General features: G+C 39.6%; 1 protein-coding gene across 1 annotated transcript in view; it reads right to left on the bottom strand.

Moving 5' to 3' along the window:
* Positions 1–3361: 3361 nt before the first annotated feature.
* The window catches only part of LOC111863413 (probable E3 ubiquitin-protein ligase makorin-1), a gene marked incomplete at its 5' end in the record, with an annotated part of 36484 nt that continues 17719 nt past the window's right edge, over positions 3362–22126 (bottom strand). Inside the window, 5 exon segments of the mRNA XM_023849718.2 lie at positions 3362–5993; positions 7940–8099; positions 10878–10988; positions 16695–16906; positions 21659–21891. Of these exon segments, the coding sequence (XP_023705486.1) occupies positions 5856–5993; positions 7940–8099; positions 10878–10988; positions 16695–16906; positions 21659–21891 (854 nt within the window). The 3' untranslated portion in view covers positions 3362–5855.

Genomic DNA, 22126 nt, shown 5'->3' on the forward strand with positions numbered 1-22126 from the left:
TTAACTGAACCCAAGAGACTCTCATTATTAACACACTCTTTCCACATTTCTGAATGAATACTGTACTCATCTTAAACACATGAAGCTATATCACAACACTGGAAGATGGCACATAAAGTCTAATTATCTCCTGGGCTACTCACTTTTATTTTTAGAATTTTGGGGTAAAATGGTAGGCTAACAGGGACTGAACTACACTTTTATATGTGGCAAGGAATGTGTTAAAAAGATTCACCATCACACTTTTACAATTTCCATTTCTACAAGCTTCATTTCTTAATAATACTTTATAATATACAAGCTTGAAGAGGAATGCATATAGGATATTGGTGGGAAAGCCAGAAGGAAAGAGACCACTGGGAAGACCAAGGCATAGGTGGGTGGATAATATTAAAATGGATCTTAAGAGATAGGATGGGATGGTATGGATTGGATTGATCTGGCTCAGGATAGGGACCAGTAGAGGGCTCTTGTGAACACAGTAATGAACCTTCAGATTCCATAAAATGCTGGGAAATTCTTGAGTAGCTGCAGAATTGGGGGCTCCTCATGAAGGGCTCAGCTCCACAAGTAATATACAAGCTTAACTTCCTTTGGTGTACAACACAGGTTGTAACTGTTGACATCAACATTCCCTCACAATGGTTACAGAGGTGCATATATTCATAAATATAAATAAAAATGAGAGTTCCTGTAACTGAAAAAATGCACCCTCACCATCTTTTATTTATTGTATTTACTGTTAATAAGCTGAAATATTAACAATATAATCATTTTATTCTCATTAAACCAACTGGCATAATAATTCTGCATTCAAACTACAAAGATGATTCAGATTTGGAAACAGAAAAGTTTATACTAAGCAATTATAATCCACACAAAAACCTCTACATGCCAAATAACTAATCTAACAACCGCAGTAATTCAAGGTTTAAGCAAATCTGTTGCCTGCCTATGAGTTGTCACTCAATCTTTCAAACTGTGGCCACTAACTCCGTGCAAATTTCTTTATATTGTACTTCCAAGTTTTATATTTTTTGGGGAAATCACCTTGCAAATGTTAGTGGAGTTTTGAAACAATTTTCTTAAAATATTATATAAAGATCACAGCTTCGTTTCATCACTCTTCCTGAGGAAACGTTATTCAACCAAAGGAATGGAAACAGCCATAATTACCCACAAAATGTTAGTAGCTGGGATGACAGCACAGTCAATACAGTGACTGGCTATGGGCTGGCTGGACGAGAGGTTTGTGTTCAAGTCCCAGTAGGGTCAAGAATTTTCTCTTCTCTACAGGATACAGACTGACTCCGAGGCCCACCTAGACTACTATCTAATGGGGACCAGGGACTCTTTCCCCAAGGTAAAGCAGCCAGAGCAAGATACTAACCACTGACTTCCATCTAGTGCTGAGCTTAAAACACACAAGACTATGCTTCCAGTCCCCTTTATGCCTTCATGGCATGGAGCTAATTGGGCTCAAGTGACATCTTCAAGTATGGCCACAGATTCAGAAGTTGAGACTGCTGGACTGCCAGCTAATTACTTGAAACAAGATCAGTTAAATAAACAGGACAGAGTGGTTCAGAACAATATTGGCTCCTGACATTTCCCAAATCAAAAGCATTCACATTTTAAAACCATTCATACCAAAGGAGTAATGTGGCACCCCAATAACACAAGACATGTGCTGTGTGCCATCAGCAGCACTTTACTTCCCTATTTAATATCAATTTTAGTACAACCAACAGACAATGATAGGTTACGGACATGTAGCCATTCTTACAACTGTGATTTGATCTTAACATAAGAACTGATTATACAGAATGGGAGACACAAAACTTCCTTATTTTGAAGGTGAGCAAAAGAAAAATTATTGCTGATAGACAAAATTTATGTTTAGCTAATGAAATAAAATACTTTAAAGTTTTAAACAAAATATCTTGAAGGTGGCAGCCACTGTTCTCTATGCACTGATGCTACCGTTTTCTGAAGTTCCCCTCTGCACGTTCCAACATGTGCACCGGAATTTGGGCTACTTCCTGCCAAATAACATTCTTCAGCTGAAGCAGGTTTGTGGGGCGATGTTTGAAAACCTCTGCCTTGAGGTATCCCCATAAAAAAATCACAGGACGTTCAATCAGGTGAGTGCGCTGCCCACGGGATGTCACCTCGAAGCGAGACAACCTGTCCGGGGAACTTTGCCCTCAAATCTGTCATCGAAGCTCGGGCTGTGTGGGCCGTGGCACCATCCTGTTGGAACCAGACATTTCCTAGATGCAGTTCTTCAAGAGCTGGTTTGAAAAAGTTTTTAATCATGTCCACATGCTGCTCTGAATTGACAGTAACTGCATGATTGTCTTCTTCAAAAAAATAAGGGCCAATAACTCCAACTCTCGACAATGCACAACATACTGTCACCTTATCACTGTGAAGTGGCATCTAACGGAGCTCTCTGGGATTGTTACCACTACAATAGCGCATATTCTGCTTGCTGACATATCCGGATGGGTGAAAATGTGCCTCATCACTAAAGAAAACAAGTGCATCAGGGGGTAAAGTTTCCAATAACGTTTCGCACGCCATTATTCAGTTCTGGAAATCACGTAGTGACAATTCTTGCACAACCATCTTATAGGGATGGAAATTAAGATGTTCATGAAGAATTTGGCACATTGAACAACTGGATATGTCTAGGGCGAACGCATGTTTGTGAGCAGAGCATCTTGGAGATCTCAAAATCGACCGTCGAACTGCCTCCACATTTTCTGGCGCCGTAACGGTCCGCTGTCGTCCTGATGATTTTTTCAGCACACTCCCGGTTGTCCTAAAGTTCTCTACCCACAAAACAATCGATTTCCGGTCGGGAACCGGACCTCTGGACTTAATTCTGAAGTGGGTACGGAATGCACACTGCACCGCCACATAGGAATGGTTGTTCAAAAAATATGCTTCGACAGCAAATGCACGCTGCTCACTTGTCCACCTCATGTTTCCTACTGAGGGGTATTAGACAGAAACTTCCGTGACTGCTGCGTTCGCCAAGCCTATCCCCACTTTTCTGTGACCTCCCCTCCCTTTACAATGCGTCTTCACAAAAAGGAAGTTTCTGCGCCCCACCCTGTATTATACAAAAGGTAAAGCTATCCCTGAAACAGGTCATGAAGGCCCATAGGGTTGTGAGATGTCGAGGCTCCTACATTTTCTCTAGACAATCAGCTCAAAGATGGTGGTAAGGTTGTCAGCCTTACATGCCAGCTGTCCTTTACGTCCCAGGAAGATTCCTGGCACTCATTTCTGTCAGAGGTTGAGTCGACCCCAGGGCCACAGTGTGGCTGGAAGGATTAGGTCAATTGAAAAAATCGATGTCATCGGGACTCGAACCTAATACCTTCTGGTTTGTAGCATACTGCCTCAACCAACTACGCTACTGCAAGCCCATATATGGCTTAAGCAATATATCTGGTTAACACCATCTTGCATTCCATGCAGAGATTTTCAAAAGAATATTCTCCATTTTTTAATTTTCTTGGTAAGTTTTATATTAAGTTTGTACAACAATACTAATGTTGGAAAAACTAAAGTGTCAAGATAAGGTAGGGCAGGTTTCTTTTCACTGATGATGTCACAGACCAAAGGCAGGAAGACTTCCGTACCCCGAAGAGGGAAGCAGCGAAACAAGTACCTTCCAAACAACTTTTTTCCCCAACACAGAAGACCACATACAATCTCAAGGAAGAAATCCTGGTTACAAACCAATATGTCCTGTTTACAACATGGAAACTAAACAAATACAAAAGTGGAAGCTTCAAAATCAAAGGCTTTGTCACTTAATTTGACACGTACATAATTAGTCTGAAATGAAAAAAAATGCCATGTGATGGAAGGAGATCTTGAAATCCACCAGGGAAAATTTCAAAAATATCACCTGTCACTCTTTCTCCAAATTCACAGTGGAAAATAAATCATCTAATGGAAGGAATATATCCCAATTAATAATCAATGGGTTCCACAAGTGCCCCTTTAGAACCATGAGATTAATAGGAAACCGTTCACAGGAAATTAAACACCAATGACTGCAATGTTTATGCTTCGGTTTATGTTCAAATACCGTGTGCTGTATATTTTAGCAGACTTATATAAACAGGGTGTGAAATATGAGTTGAATTAAATAATAATAAAAAAACTTCCCACACACTTGTATTGAAAGTGTGAATCAATTTTGCTAACAGAATCCAAAACAATCCTGGCCACATATCAATGGGACACAGTAACGTGGCTGTACTGTGCCACAAAGAACTCCACAGCCAATGAGCTATAAAATAATGCTCATGTTTGCACAAAGAAGATGCATCTTACAAATTAGTAAATTACAGAAAAATAATAATACATTTTAAACAACAGTCTTCAAAAGCCACAGAATATACAAAAGAAAATAATATATATATATATATATATGTGTGTGTGTGTGTGTGTTAGTTGGTCTAAATGTTACATATATGCAGACTAGCATGTCCAGTTCCTGTGACAATTTCCTGTATCAAGTTTATCCATGCAAGATGTGCATTATGCTTCTCTGCAGTGTCAACCTGCATGCAAATTTACCATCAAGTGGTCACATTTGTCTTCATGTACTGCTCCACCTGATACTAACAGGCATTCTGTATTATATCTGCTGCAAATCATATTTGATGAATTACACATTCACTTTCTTCTCTAAGTACTAAAGTGCAATAATAACTGTTAATACTAATCACATCATTTAAATGTTAAGTGTGTTTTCTACATACTGGTACTAGGTATTAAAATAACTGTTCTTAAAATCCCTGTTTTTACAAGAAATGTCTGAACTAAGCTCATGACTAGGGCCACTTCAACAGCCCCGAATTATTGTACTTTCCTCCAACAACAGAGTTCCAACTGTGCAAATGACATCTGAATCAAAAATGTTCCCAGAAAATCAACACTTCAAACCAGAATAATTTCTACTGATTATGGAACACTAATATTCTAACAGTTTGCTGTCAGTAATTCTCATATGCTACTCAATTATTTCTTCAAATTGAACATGCTTAAATTAAATTACCGATCAATTTTAAGTTCTAAATTCTGGCAGATGCAAGATTAAATTATTTCACTGGCAGCACAATGTAATTTACATAAAAATCACATATGCAAAGTAAAGTTTGATAACCCCCTTATCTTCATATGTGCACAGCAAATCTAAATTCATTAAATCGTATGTAAACTCAATAACTGCAATTAATTCAAACTTGTAACATATGAGCAGGAGAAAAATTTTATACCTATATAAAATACTACAGATTCAAAAATAAAATTTCAAGCGCTTCAGTTTTTACTTACTTCAAATAAAACTCTATGCTTCATACCAACAACTGATGGCAGTTATGCTCTCTAATGATGGCAATTCCCAATCAAAATCAAGTGCTCACTGGCCAATCTGCTTCTAAGAAAAAAGCACTTGGTGTGAAGTGAAAACATTAACTTGTATTTAACATACACTCAAAGCAATTTACTAATAACGAAGCCTGAGGCCCCCATACAAAACTTCTTGGAGTAAAATTATTTAACACAAGGCATTCGCTATTGCCCAGGACAAGAATTTCTACCTACAAGGAACGAATAAACAAGTTTTTTTTTTTTCAATTCTGTATACTGGTACAGTACATGTGCTATTTTTGTTGAATTCAGAATCATTTTGGTGGCTCCTTACACTCTCAATGTAAGCTACTTGCTACAGCAAGTGTACGTTACCAGTCTCCAATCCTGTCCCTTCCCAGCTGCCAGTTGGTGTTGAGGATCTGAGTTCCTCAGAAGCTGTTCTGAGCTGGGAGTTAGTCAAAAAAGAAGTCATAATCTGACCAGTCTGAATCATCTGAATCAGACAAGAAGGCCACAAGATCTTCAAGTTCATCAATGCTATATAACCAACGGTTTTCCCGTTCATCCAGGAAGTCCCACAGGATGATTTGCTAAAAAGGAAAGAAGACAAATACATGGTATCCACAGTGACATTATGGCAGAGCTGTAGACATGAACAGGAGTCTCAACTTTGCTGTATCTGACAAGGTCACATAGCTATGAGTGCTATTTGGAAAGTAACCTCCGGTGAGCTGTTAACAAAACAAGCAATGAGAAACAAAAAATTTATTATATACAAGAGATACCTACATACTTCAGCTACTTCTTAACATAGTCACCACTGGAACAGGCATCTGTCATATTGGGGAACAAGTTTTCATATGCCTGTATCAAAGTACTCTTGACACCTGTGAGCTCAGCCACATTTTAACACCTTCCATCGAGTCCTCATTACTGTTGAAGGGCTATGATCCCTACTAGTTATTCAGGTAGCTAAACAGGTGGTAGTCGCTCAAAGTGAGACCTGACCTGTAAGGAGGGTGGTCAAACAACACCCAGTTCAAATGCTCTAGCAGTGCTTAAGTGCAAGCAGCCGTATGCAGACGCTCATTGTTATGGAGAAGCACTATACCGGACGTCAGCATTCTACCCCTTTGTTTTGAATGGCCCTGTGCAGGTTTTTTTAGTGTTTTTCAATACACTTCTGACATTAGCAGGGTCTCTTGCTGCACAAATTCCACCATCAGCACCCCTTGCCTCTACCAGAAAACAGTTACAATAAGCTTTCTAGCAAACACCGTTTCTTTAAACTTTTTCGGCTTGCTTGGTGAGCACGTGTGTGCATCGATGGCTTTGAATGTTCTTTAGTTTCAACATTTAGAAAAGAAATTCAGGTTTCTCACTTGTCACTTGTATGCCATCTTTGTGATATCGCTCTAAATGTCAAAGTTGAAGCCAATCTCTGTTTTGTGCATACTCAAGGGTATTTTCAGAACCTATCCTGTGCAAAACTTGCAATAGCCTAGCCTAACTCTGATAATATAAATTCAAACAACAGTTCTGAAACTGTGAAGTGCCGTCTTTCACAAATGTTTTCGACAGCACTTTGAACAAGATCACTAACAACAGACGGCCGGATGACCACTTCACTCTTCGTCATGAACATTTTTGCCCATTTTTAAATATTCTACATTACTCGGTCTTACATTTCCTTCACTCATTACATTTTGGCCATAAATTGTGCATTAACGCTTATCCTACGGCCCTTTAAATTCCGGTTGTGGCAGCCGTACGGAATNAGAATCGATTTCTGCGGCACTCCCATTTTTTAGTGTGAAGAAAGTGGATAACAACATGAATTTTGCAATTGGCAGGATTATCAGCAGCAGGGCACACTGTAACTCATTCTGTATAGACAAGAACAAACACTAGGTGACCAGTTATGTGATGGTTTACAAGGCAATGAGTCATGTGATGCTACCTTGCATGCAAGAGCTCTCCCCTACTCCTACATTACTTGCCTAAAATAAACAGAGGTTACTTGCTGAATAGCCCCGTATTACACCAAGATTCTAATGTGGGAATAGTCCAGATAAAATTGTATGGGTTAATTCCATTTCTGAGGTTAGAGTTCCAGTCTGAATCATGTACTTCCTGTATGTTTTAATATTTGAAGTTTGATGGCAATAAAAGCTTCACAGCAGAACTTCTCTCTTCATAAGTGACTGCCAATTTTGAAATAATAAAATCTATATCAATCGCCCACTTCAACAACACAACAAACCTCCTTTTGACAAATGAACTGGAGTTGATTATTTCATATCCATGCCCCCAAATATCATTCTTTCTCAAACATCAACCTCTCATACAGAATCAATTTCAACTCCACAAGTACTCAAAAATATCAGAGCAAATCAAAAATACACCATAAACAGCCAACCTTTTTAAATAATACAACTTCTCTGCTATCAGACTTTAAAAGTACATAAAGTTCATACTTCTCACTAAGACAGCAGTGGTATAAAATTCCATTATCTCTGCAACAAAGGGAACTCACCTGCAGAACATCAATATCACCATCAGCATTATGTCGTCGCTGACGAAGTGGTGGCCCCACGTCTGCCTTTGTTCCATCAGGGTATGCATGTAAATAAAAGCACTTGTTTCCAAAGGGGCACTTCCCTCGCCCTGACCTGAAATATTTGCAGTCCTTCACACTGTAAGAAAAGAAGGAAATGTTTAAAGAGAATAATGTTTGCTTTAAAAAATTAGAATATATATGTTGTATTTGAGGATTACACTTCCGGTACCTTCAGTCTAAGACACAGCCTCTACAGGAGGAAGGGTAGTCAAAAAAGGGACAGCAGATAACGCATTACCCTCATATGGGCCCTCTTGTTCACCATTTGAGATGGCCCTGGGATTAGGAAAGGTAATAGAAACTGGAACTGTAAAACCTCGGGTCTAGAAAACCGAGATTAACGGCTGTGGGGCTCCGTTGTGCTCACCATGCGGCACCCTCTATCTTCAAAAGTTGGCATTAACTTCACCGACAAACAGCAGTCGCTTGGTCGGTATAGTTCCCTTGAGGACTACAGGCCACGGAGTGGGTTTGTTTGGTACTGTAAAACTAGGGGCCTGATATCAATGTAATTAATGAATAAGAATTATAAAAAAATTAATGAGGCTGTAACACATGCAGTGGCCCCTTATATTTCAGCAAAAGTGACAAATGACCTTTATACTTTTTGAAATCCACAATGCAGTAAGTTATAGGAGTCAAGGCCTAAGAAGACTATAACAAATAGTACAACACAAATAAATGAGAACAAGGCGATCACTCCAAGAGGTAGGGCTAGGCAAAAAAAAAATCATATATAAATTACGAGAATCTGCCAAGGGTGAGTAAACCAAAGAAATCATCCAAGAAAAAATTTACAAAAACTGGCCAAACCTAATTTAAAAATGCATACCCACATTATGGTCCCCAGTCACCAAAATGTCTATCTAGGTGCTTCAAAGGGCCTTGCCACAGTCACAGTAATGACTAACTTGAAGTATAAATTCTGCAAGTACCTCGAAGGCATTGTGATACCATGATCAGCATAAAGGGAAGGACAAGGGACAGAAGAAGGTGGCTACAGGGTATTTCAGGCTACAATGAAACCTATAATCATTGTTCCCCTACACACTATCTTTCTGTAAGCATCATTCCTCCAAGAGCAGTTTTCCCATGTCAGTTATTCAGAATTTTTGGTCCTCACTCAAAATATTCCTGGGATGATCATTTAAGGAAGGAGGAAAAAAAGTAAAGTGACGCTTTTTAAATGTACAGCAGTTGTGAGCCACCCAGACTGCCGTTTCTGTGAAATTTTTATTTCAACAGGTAAAATGAAAGTATAACGGACCAGTGCATACATTTATGGAATCTGAAAAAGCTTTCGAATCAAGAGAGAAGTTGATTAATTAATATGTGTTAACATTAGTGTGGAGTAAGAATTTATCTAAGAGAATACTCAACTGTAATCAGATACTTGAATATACTACCAACAAATTAAGTCAAAATATAAATACTGTCACATGTAGGGGGGGTATGCGTGACGAAATGACGGGTTCTAGTTCGGATGATTTGATTTACTGACAGCTTCGTTACACACGCTCTCTCAATTACACTCAAATCACAGTGCTATTGCTGATTTACATACACCTCATAATCCACCGTCGTGTCGCACACATAAGTCTTCTAAATCACAGCTGATATTCTCACAGACAACCTTCTGTATCCCTGGTTCACTTCGCTTGCTTCCGCCGCTCTCAACTACTCGTAAGTCGTACTCATACTGCATACTCAATAATCGTACTCAATACTGCATCAACACTGACGAGTACTCTCATTATGTAGCTTTCGCCCTGACCACACAGAAAATGTGTTTACTGACTGCCTAGCAACAGTCGCTGCATGGACTCCCCTGTTGTGTGACGTCACAGCCTACCGGAGAGGGGTGTTTACCGAGCATTGTTATGCAATGAACACTTGTTGCTACAGATATTCCTACACAATGGTCTCAACATTTTCCATTGTTTTGTTGCTCAGCGATGGACATATAACATGTCACAATATCATACAGAATAAAGCAGAATTTCTTTTAATTATTGAGGAACAACAACAGAAATAAAATTTGATAATTTAAAAAACAATGAACTCAGGAAGCACGTGTGCGCGCACACACGTACACTCCACACGTGGGGTTTTGTGTGTGTTTTCTGCACAGTCTGCCAAGGGAGATGCCTCACGCTGTAACATGAGAATGCAAGAAGAGGTGTTTTCTGTGGGGTCTGCCCCAAAGCTACATCTGTAGAACCAAAACCTGTGGTTAGAGTCTAGCAGAAGTCAAGTCCAGAGGCAGGCAAACAGACAGTCCCAGTCTATGGAGGTCCTGGGTCCTGGCTAGAATGCAAGTGGAACAAACAGCAGAAGAGTCGTCATTAGGTGGCAGTTAGGGAGTGCACTCTGTGAGCCATAAGGGTGTGAGAAATAGCCCTTGTTGGAAGGCTATAACCAGGCAGCACCTGTCAGTTGAGAGAGAGACACAAACCAACAAGGACAGGATCTGTGGAACATGGAATCTAAGGAATCAATGGCATTGGAAGCCATTACCAGGCAACCATCAGTGCAGACACAGCAGATTGAAAGGACTTAGTGAGTGCTATAGTGATCTGTTAAATGTGTAGATCCATGAAACTGTTATAGTTACTTGTAGTTACAAGTTTCAATAAATCTAATTACCAATTGAAACCCCATCTACAGTCACTTAACACTAACACAGAAACTGCAAAAGTAAAAATTATGATGCAATGAAACTAAGGAACATACACCCTTTACAACAAAAAAAAAAAATTATTTTAGAAACAATTTCAGAGCCAAACTCTTGCCAACATGCTATGGTTTATGTGAAAGTTCTGTAACTACACTCTTACAGAGACAATACATTTACCTGAGAGCACCTTTGTAGTCCTTGATCAATTTCTCTTTCTCCTCCTTTGTGTCAACCCAGTACATGCTGGGGCAAACAAAATCAGAAGTCACTCGACATTCTGGACACGCCCTGGAATTAACATCTCATTTCAAAATTTTATTATAATTAACATACATAAATTTCCTATACAGTGGCCAAATAACCCTTGTAGTGACAATGTACTGACCGCCCATGTGGTCTAGTGGTCAGAATTCCTTGCTACAGATCCACAGGTCCTGGGTTCGATTCCCGGCACTACCAGATTTTCTGAGTAGTAGTGGGTCTGGAACAGGCTTCACTCAGCCTTGTGAGGATAACTGAGGAGCTATTTGAAGGAAATAGTGGCTCCAGTTTAGAAAACCCAGATTAATGGCCGTGGGGACCCATTGAGCTGACCACGCGACACCCTCTATCCGCAAAAGTTGGCACTAACTTCACCGACAAGCGGAGGTTGCTCGGTCGGTATAGTTCGGTTGCAGACTACTATGTACAACATAGACTAAAAATAGTGAAATTCAATGATAAATCCTATGCAGCACCTGATGTGATGGTACCACGTGGACTTATATGAAACATGGCATAGCTGCTATGTGTGAACACTGTGTCCATTAAAGTGTTTCCTTCTCAGTCATCTGTGGTTTTTGTGAAAGAACTACTTTATATAGTGAAGTTTATATACCTTAGTGGGTGGTGGAGTCCAGTTGGGTCCACTCGGCACGGCGGCCACTGACTGGCCTATTGTACCTACCCCAGGTGTTTATGATGATGGAGAATTTGGTGGAACGAAGACTGGCAGGAGAAACCGAAGTACTCAGAGAAAACCCGCCCCAGCGCCACTTTGTCCACCACAAATCCCACTTGACCAGACCTTAGATCAAACCCAGGCCGCCGTGGTGGGAAGCCAGCGACTAACCGCTTGAGCTATGGGGTGGCCTAAGTGTATATACCTACATTATAACTGATGCTTTAAATTTTCAATGGCTTGTTCACAGATTCTGGCTCACAGCATAACTGTTCTCTGTCATATAGAATACGCCAAGCTGTACGTCTTCCCTGAGTTCTGTGTCTGGACTAAATCCACTTCACCTTATAAATACTGCCACAAAAATAAACCATACTAAGTGAGAAGAATGGCCACGCCATAGCTCAAGCGGTTAGTCGCTGACTTCCCACCGTGGCGGCCTGGGTTCGATCCCAGGTCTGGTCAAGTGGGTTTTGTGGTGGGCAAAGTGGCGCTGGGGCAGGTTTTCTCCAAGTACTTCGGTTTCCCCTGCCAATCTTCACTCCACCAATTGCTCCACAATCACCCTCACCTATCATCTGGGGCTGGTACAATAGGCCAGAAGTAGCCGCAGTACAGGGACTTGGTCCCACTCCACTAGCAATAGAAAAAAGTGAGAAGAAGGTGGCCGTAAACCACAAATCACAACCATTCCACAAAACAAACTGTTCAAGGCTCCAACCGCATGCTTGGAAATACCTGCAGTTGCATAACATTCATGGAAATGTCCATAGCTTCTCTTCATGCATCACTTACCTAAAATATTGTGGCTCACCTACCTAAAATATGTTGCAATTAACGCTCTCTGCATACATGAGTTGACCCATTACCCTCTTTGCAGTCAGCATGCACAAAAATGCAACTTTCACATCATGGAATTTAATTTCATGTATAAAATACAAATTCAGTTCTGTGTCTGTTACTCTGTGCATTCATGTGTCCATTGAAACATAACAAAGCCTCATCTGTAAAATCTGTCAATCTGTGATAAATGAAATGGTTGCAAAGCATGCAAAACTGTGGTTCTTTAAAACCATAATTCCCGTAACTTTGTAGCAGTTCGCCTAGTCCACTATGATACTTGTGCAAGGCACGTTAACGGACATATCAGGAAAATATTCAAGTGAAGCTCAGATTTCACTGAACTTTTCTTCTATTAGTATTTAGTTCTGGATTTTGGTTTTGTGTCTATGAATATGACACATGTTTTTACTTTACTGACAAGATTCAAAATAGTGTACCTATGGGGAACTCACGAGCGGCCTCTGTAGTCTAGGGGTAACGTTCCCACCTCATGACTCAAGGTACGTGGGTTCAAACCCAGCGGAGGTCGTGGAATTTTTAAGGACGGAAAAATGCAGGGAACAAGTCCTCCGGGAGGGTCTTTAAGCCGTGGGTCCCGTGTTGTAGATTTACGGCACGTAAAAGATCCTCGTGTCTCTAGGAGATCTATGAGCTAAATTAGGCAAAAAGTTTCCTGCCCAAGTAGTTTCCAATGCCTCTGGTAGATGGGGGAAGCATCAGGTACCGAGGGCCGACCTCGTTGGCTGAACGGGGCTGATAGCAAGCACCAGTACCGGCAGGGTATGGCAACTGGTAGAATATCAAAGGGGAACGTACAATAGACTATTAGTTGCGGTGCATGGGGAAACCCACCCCCTATAACAACAACAACACAACAACAACAATAATAATAATAATAATAATAATAATAATAATAATAATAATGGGGAACTCACACTTGAGGAAACTTGCTTCTGAATTTCCTCAGGCTCTTCCAAACTTCATACAAAAACTCCTAATGCTCTGGTGTAAACCTATGCATGTCCTACACAAAGGTATCCTTGTTAACAGGCAATGGAGGCCCATAGGGTAGTGAGATGTTGAGGCTTCCACATTTTCTAGACAATCGGCTCATATACGGCGGTAAGGTTGTCAGCCTTACGCACCGACCACCCTTTATCCCCAAAGAATATTACAAGAATATTCCTGGTACTCATTTCTGTTAGAGGCTGAGTTGACCCCAAGGCCATAGTGAGGCCGGAAGGATTGGATAAATTGAAAAAATTAAACCTCATCAGGATTTGATCCCTCAACCTTCCGGCTTGTAGCATAGTGCCTCAACCAACTATGCTACAGAACCAGGTAAAAGGTAAGGTAAAGCTGTCCCTGAGCGTAACTAATTAAGCAGTACGCCGTGAAGGCATATGGGGGGGTAGGTGTAGAGAACCACATTTTCTTGACTTCAGCACAAGAATGAGTCATATGTTAATATCATAAATGAGCATCCACACTTTTACCACTGCTGCTAACTCATCAGGGTAGGAGTAAAACATGCAGTCATCACACATACCAGAAAAGCAATATTATGGTTCAGCTTGCAAACAACCTCACTGTATATTCAGATGTACTGTTCTTATGTCTACAGTTAACCACATTTATAATCAAGTCATTGCTGCCAGTCACTTCTTGGCTTCTACAGGTGTCCCTCATGTTTACAAGGAAACAAGTTATACAAAACACTGATAATAACTCAGAATAACACTGACACAGTGGCTATGCAGTTCATGGACAACAGTGCATATATCTGGGAAAGGTATGGGAACATTCAGCAAGTTACCTACCAGTGTTTGAAAAAAGAAAGTAACAGGTATGAGGTGCTATCGGAAAGTTCCTGGGCTTTTATTGTTGTAACTGCCTCATTAAAAGAATATGAGTGGGGAGGCCATGGTCACACTTCCGCAAGCCTATTGCATCAGCCTGCCACATGACACTGTGCTGTGAACATATACTGTTTTTACATGAATGCTTTTTCGACTTCGTGTTTCATTTTGCCTGCGATGGATGGCAAAATCAAGCAACGTGTCTCCATCAAGTTCTGTATAAAGCTCAGTAAATCTGCTACTGAAACCCTTGAAATGCTTCCTGAGGCTTTCACAGAACTTCTTTAAGCCAGACAGTGGTTTTCGAATGGCATTCATGTTTCAAGGCCAATCGAGAAATAAAGCAAAAATCATGGCAGTGGAAGAGTCCAATATCACCAAGCAAAAAAGTTCAGCAGGTCTGGAGTTCACCAAAGGGCATGCTCATTGTTTTTTCTGATGTGAAGGGGATTTTTCACCATGAATTAGTTCCTCATAACATTTTACTGTGATGTTTTCAGGCACTTGAAAGAAAATGTGTGACAAAAAAGACCAGAACTTCAGCGAAACCACAACTGGCTCCTTCATTACAAAGCACCCGCCCACACGTCCCTGAAAATCACAGAGTTTGTGACTAACAAAAACATGGTCATCATTCCGTCTTCCCTATTCACTGAACTCAGCCCCCCTGTGATTTCACTTTGTTTCCCAAATTTAAAATTAAATTGAAGGAATGACATTTTGACATCAAAGGGAATTGTAAGTGGTACTCAATAGCATTAAGGAAAATGACTTCCACGATACTTTTGAAGCATGGAAAAAATTAAGGAATTTCTATATACGTTCCCAAGGAGACTATTTTGAAGCAGATGGCGGTAAAAATTCATTAAGCTAAGACAGCAATTCTTTTTTTACATAGTCTGGGAACTTTCTGATAGCACCTCGTATGTACATGTTGTGACATGTCATCCACTGGACATTTCTGTGCATCCAATTTTTCATGTTATTCACAAATGACAAGATAATAAGATGACTTATGTAAATGGCCGAATTTTACTGGACATTCAGAAGATTAGAAGATGAAGTTTAAAACTGTAATGAATATTTGGAACTTTTATAAAAGGATGTAGATGTATGCTCTACTAGACTGAAAGCTGATAAAGCTGGTTCACTACTGGCATCTAGAAAAAAAACAGGAGATCATACAGTAACAGCACAGGGGATTCCCAATCCATACAATTTCATGTTCAGAAGTATTCTGGCAAGATTAAGGCCAATGTATTCCGTTCAAGTGTATCTTTACCTATACTGGAACTCAATGCAAGTCCATAGTTATGAAGGCCTTATGTGATGTAATTAAATACAAGGAATAATGAAAATGAAAAGAGTAGCCAGACATATACACAACTCACAAAAATGTCAGATTGTTGTGTAAGACTGGCATCTGTGAGCTCAAAAACTCAAACCTACAATGAGAACCTATTCTCGATTTATCATGAAAAAACACATACAGAAATGTTTTCCAGTGACTGTGAAAAATGCTGTATATGTTTCACTTGGGTTCAGCTCTAAAGGAATGACTTCCTTGGAATCAAAGCGGAACAGAGAGAAAAAATGAACGGTAAATTCTGTTCATACTCGGATATGTACCTTACTCAATGACCCTTACATGGCACAAACAAAACCTCACAGGCTCGTATATGTCAATGCTTATGCAATATATAAGCTAAACTCCACTAAGAAACAAAGAGTCAGTAAATAGGTCACAAATTGATATAAAACATAAGACATGTCATATTCAAACCCAGGAAACACATTTATTTCTTGATATATTCTCCATCAACATTGATACACTTGTCCCGTCACTTTACCAGTGCGTCGAAACCCGCAGTATGGAAGTCTTTTGACTGTTGTCTCAGCCACTTCTATGCCTGGTTGGGCATCATCTGCGACTTTTGAAAATCCTTGAGAGAATTTCTTGACCCAGTTATGAACCACTTTACACACAAACAAAAAATTGCATGAAACATTTCTTTATGAATATCCTTTGCCTTGTATCCTTTTGCCCACAAAAAAGAAATGCATGAAATATTTCTTTATGAATATCCTTTGCCTTGTATCCTTTTGGCCCACAAAAAAAGAAATGAACAACAGAATACTGCACTTTGGTAGCACATTCTTCAAGCATGGTCACCATTTTGACTACTGAAACCAGCCTCTAGACATGTGCATGCAGATCTGCTGCCTAGACTGTCATGAAGCTGGACTGTTCTCCTAGCTAGTGATACATACAGAAAACCTATTACATCTATTACAGCTGTTTTACTTCCATCTGTGGCCTATTTACTGACTCTCCCTTGTAAAATGGCAAACCTGATTATTTTGTTCTCAAACTGTTTCGCTTGTCGCCATTTCCTAATGCAGCTGAGACAGAAGCAATGGTTGCAATTTGGCAGTATACCAAAACGCTGCTCACGTGGGGACTTTTCCATCACCACTTCAAAGCAAACTCCACATGTTTTGTCTTTGGAACGTGCCACTGCAAATGACAACTCCATATCCTGCTCATGCTGTTTGATACATTCCTGCAACAGCAAATCCAATATTTTTCAAGTACTACATGTAAAGACTGGCATGCAGAACCAAACCCAGCCATGTATGAACACTCTTTCATACAGGACTGGCATGAGCCACAGAAATCCTCCATTGCTATAATGTGAAAAGCATCCGTGCCTACAAATGAGACAGTTACGTCTGCATGTTAATTCTGAAACTTGGAATGACAAACGAAAGCATATGCATTTATGGAAGAAAAATGCATACTTCACACTGGAACAGTTCCTGGAATTTTGAATTTCACCAAAGGTTTGGAATGGTGCATGGTCTACAGTTTTGTTCTGTTCTGAGTTACGTACATTATGGGTCATGTACATGATGACTGGCATAAAAGGAAACACAACCTGTGCTACTATTTGTGTTGTTTGTATTTAGATCAATGTTCTCACAAAAATTTACTAATTTCTGCCACTGCAAGTCAACAGCTCAGGAAATATACTCCTGTAGCAATGGCTACACATGCAACAATAGAAGAAATGTTGGAAGCAGTGTTTTCTATGTAATCAGTGCCAAGGCTGTATAATGAGGACCAATGGGGCAGGTTAGTTAGTTCGGAGACAGTCGCCAGGTGGTAAGGATGGAAGCAGAGGAACATCTATTGTTGGCAGATGCTACTCAGCAAAAACTGAAGATACAGAAGACTTTGTGTGTGCTGTAGTGACATTGAGTATGTAAATTAGTGAAACTGTTACAGCTATTTGTAGCTACAAGCTATAAATGTTCAATAAATACAGGGAGATTGAGAAGTCGCGCACATCACACTAAGCAATTATATTCTGCTGGTTTCATGAACAAACTATAAAACTTACAGCAGTCACTATTTATGTTTATAACCTTGCATCTTAAAAATGCAAAATCAAATCATGTCCTTACAACATATGCTCAAAACAGCTTCCCTGTTCAGCAATGCATGTGCGACCTCTTTTTACCATGTTTGAGGCCACTTTGTGGAGCACCTGTAAATTGATGCTGTTAATCGCCGTCGTAATGTTCCTGTGTATGCGGATTGTTTTTATAGACAATTTCTTTGAGGTACCCCCAAAGGAAAAATCTGCAGGTGACAAATCAGCTGAACGGGGGGGCCACAATCCTTTCAAAATGAGACAGTCACCGAAAAACTCGCGCAAGAACTGCATGGTTTCATTAGATGTGTGACGTGCGGCACCGTCTTGCTGCAACCAACACTCACATTCATCAACTTCAAGAAGCACAATAAACTGTGTAATGATGTCTTGGTATACTGGACTGTTCACTGTTGTTTCAGAGACAACTGGGCCCACTATTCGATGACGTGATATAGCACACCACACTCCAATTTTCTGACAGTGCAAGGGCTTTTCATGTAACATGTGGATTTTCAGATGACCAAATCCTATTGTTTTGTCTGTTCATATAGCCACTAAGGTGAAACCACGCTTCGTCAGTGAAGAAAACTGGATCAAACTCTTCAATTCCATGGTTGCCAACAAATGCCCGGAACCATCTACAGTACACTAAGCGTTTTTCTTTATCCAGGTCCTTCAGTTCCTGCACACAGCGAACATGATATGCACGAAGGTGTAACTTCTTCATTGCTTTCTGAGCACTTCCATACGAAATCCCTGATCGCGCTGATAGTCTCCTCAGGCTTCTAGAAGGGGAACGCTGCAACATTTTCTCCATGTCAGCCAGTTTAGCCTGTCAAAATGGCCGGTCTCCCGGATCTCTTTCTATCTGAAACTGATCCACATTCCTGAAATCGGCTGATTATTCTCATTATCGTCGAATTGTTAGGAACTGCAGAATCTGGATATTCCCAACGAAACTTGTCTACGACAGGTGCATAAGAACGACTGGCGAAATAATGTTCCACAATGAAAGCTTGTTCTTGGGAAAACGACATGTCTGTCACGCAATAAACAAAGCTATACTGCAGATGTTGTATGACCCATACACGACAGATGGCGTTCTTACTTGTTGTTAGTACTCCTACAGTACCATCTAGTGGTAGGAGATATAATTATACAGTGGAACCTCGCTTAACAAGCACCTCTCATAACAAGTAATTCGCATAACGAGCAAAACAAATTGTAAAAAATGACTCGCTTAACAAGCGACGTGTCGCATAATGAGCGACGAGAGCGTAAGTCCCGGATTGTGCGCTTGCTACATCAGTCTGTGTTTAGCACTTGTTCCACTAGCATCTTAGTGTCGCTTGTGATCACACATTTTCCGAACTTGTGTTCAGACATTATCTGTGATTTTCTTTGTGCAAAGTTTAATAACCCTTGTAAAAATGTCCCCAAAGAAAAAAGCTGCAAAAAGACAGCCATAAGAGAATAAAAATAACCGTAGAAATAAAACGTAAAATCACTGAAAAGCGAGAACGAGGTGTGAGCGTGGCTGATCTAGCACGCACATACAGTCGGTCTACATCAACGATTTGCACGATTTGAAGTTGCATTGTGTTTCACAGCAAGAGTTGTGGAGGAGAGTTTATCAGAGGAGGAGGAGGAGGAGGAGGTAACAGGAAAGCAACAATATTCTGGTGCAATAAGAGAAATGCTGAAAGCATGGGAAACTGTTGCATCGTACACTGAGAAGCATCACCCTAATAAGGCAGTGGCTATGTGTGCTACATATTTATTTAATGATAATGCTGTGTCGCATTTTCATCAAATTTTGAAGTGTCGGCAAAAACAAATGTCTCTAGACAGCTTTCTAGCAAAAAAGAATTAGATATGTATTATAAATAATAAACTAATAATTTCGATTTTTTTTCTCTGCAAATCGAATTTGCATTCCAGGTTGGTTCATTCTACATAGAAGAAAAGATGAAGATGATTCACGCTCCTTAACAATGTATATATAATTTTCTTTGAATAAACGTTATACATAAAATTTCTTGAGTATTTTTTTTGGCATAGAACGCATTATCGTATTTTACATTATGAGTAAGATTCTGGAATGAATTATGCTCATTAAGCGAGGTTCCACTGTATTAACTGCAATGAAATTTATAACAGCTTTTAGTTTGATGTGCGCGAGTTTTCAATCTCATCAATCATCAATCCAAACACTGTGTCTAGTCACTAACACATAACAATATATCCTTCTCCACCTTCTCTTCTTCGTGGCCTAGTTTCACGTCTATTCAAACTTCACAGGCATCTTTTAAATGGCCTACCTACACCTCTATGTCCCTTTGACTTGCACTTAAACAAGCTTTCCATTCTATCAAGATGATGTAACCATTTTCTCTACAGTCATCTATTTTATTATTTACTGTAAAGACATTTAATTCCTTCTATAAATATCTTCACTTTTATGCAATTCGGTACATTTTTGACTACTCTTCTGAATTTCATTTCTGCTACTAGAATTTTGCTAATTTTTATTTCTTCTTAATTAAAGTTTCACTGCCACAAAAGAAATGTGGGAAATGCCATTAACCAACACCAAGGCACTAAGTCTTTCTTGAGATGCCACTAGTCATTCAACCACTTGAGAAACTCACAATATCTTATGGAACCAGAAGGTTCATTACCATGTTCACAAGAGCCCTCCCCTGAACCAGATCAGATCAGTCCAGTCCATACTACTCCAGCCCATCTCTCTAGGATCCCTTTTAATATTATCCTCCAACTTATGTCTTGGTCTTCCTACTGGTCTCTTTCCTTCTGCCTTTCCACCAATATCCTACATGCATTCCTCTTCTCCTCCATTCGTGCTACATGCCCTGCTCATCTCATCCTCAGTCATTCTAATTACATTTGGCAAAGAGCACAAGCTATGAAGCTTCTCATTATGCAGTTTTCTCCAACCTCCTTTCACTCTGTCTCTCTTCTGTCTTTATATTCTCTTCAGCATCCTGTTTCCAAACACCCTCAGTCCATGTTCCTCCTTTAATGTCACAGACCAAGTTTCACACCCATACAAAACCACAGGAAAATTATAGTTTTGTATATTCTAATTTTTATGCCTCTAGACAGCAGATAAGAAGACAAAAGGTTCTGGACTGAATGGTAGCAAGCAATACCCGAATTCAGTCTCCTCTTAGTTTCCTCTTGAATCAAGTTTTGATTTGTTACTGTTGTTCCCAAATATCTGAACTGTGCCACATTTTCAAAACATCTGTTAGCTATCTTTATGTCATGATTTTGCCCTGCGTTCTGGTGATGAGACAGCAACATACACTTAGTTTTCTCTGTGTTTATTTCTAGACCAACCTCCTTAATAGCATCAATTAAAGTAAAGAAACTTTTGAAACTTAAATATTCATGATCTAAATTACTCACTATAATATCACTATGCTTGCATGTGTTCTTGAAATTTTTTAAGCTAATAAAAAGTAAGTATATGCAGACAACAAAAGTGCAATGCAGTGCAGTTCTGCTGATCCTATTGTGTACATGTGCACATAATTTAAATTCTACAGTAAAAACTGAAACATCTGATCACTGGTAGTAAAATTTAAATTAACAATAATAATACCATGACATATGTACTTCAACTATGGGGTGGAAGTAATTAACATTTTGTAAATGCTTTTATCCTTGTAGTTTTACAATCTGCAAAACTTCCATTCTAAAAGAGTAATCATTTCCTATGCAAATTCTATCAGCAATATATACTAAGAGATGAGATATTACAACACATTATGACATAAAATATGAAGTCGAACTATATACCAGAACATATCTATAAAGACACATCTGTGATGTGGTATTGCAGCTACTCACATTGACATGTTTCTTTCGCTGCTCCTTGTCTTGTGGGTGTAAGCAGGCATGACCACAAAGATCACATGTGTCACCATGAATGTACACACACTGGCTACCATATTTGCACTCCCCTGCCTCTTGGAAGGGACAGAGCTTTTTCTTATTACTTGGTGATGATAAATGTGCTTGAGGCAATGAAATCATTTTGCCAGCCATTGGGTTTAGCACTTCAGCATAAGACTTAGGAGGCACTACAATACAAAACACACCTCTCACAAACAGTTCTGTAACAGGAATCTCACTTTATAAAACACAAAACACAGTGAAGGCATCAGTTGTTTGCCAAAAATATGTTAGGTGTTTCCTTTCTGATCACCAAAGCTCAAGAAATTTCCTTTTACAAGTTTCAAGTTATCATAAAAACAAATCCCTGCAAGAGAACAAAGATAAAATTTGCTTCTTTATGAAGATTTTGACATGTAACTC

This window comes from Cryptotermes secundus, unplaced genomic scaffold (genome assembly GCF_002891405.2).
Source record: "Cryptotermes secundus unplaced genomic scaffold, Csec_1.0 scaffold792, whole genome shotgun sequence".
Classification (NCBI taxonomy): Eukaryota; Metazoa; Arthropoda; class Insecta; order Blattodea; family Kalotermitidae; genus Cryptotermes; species Cryptotermes secundus.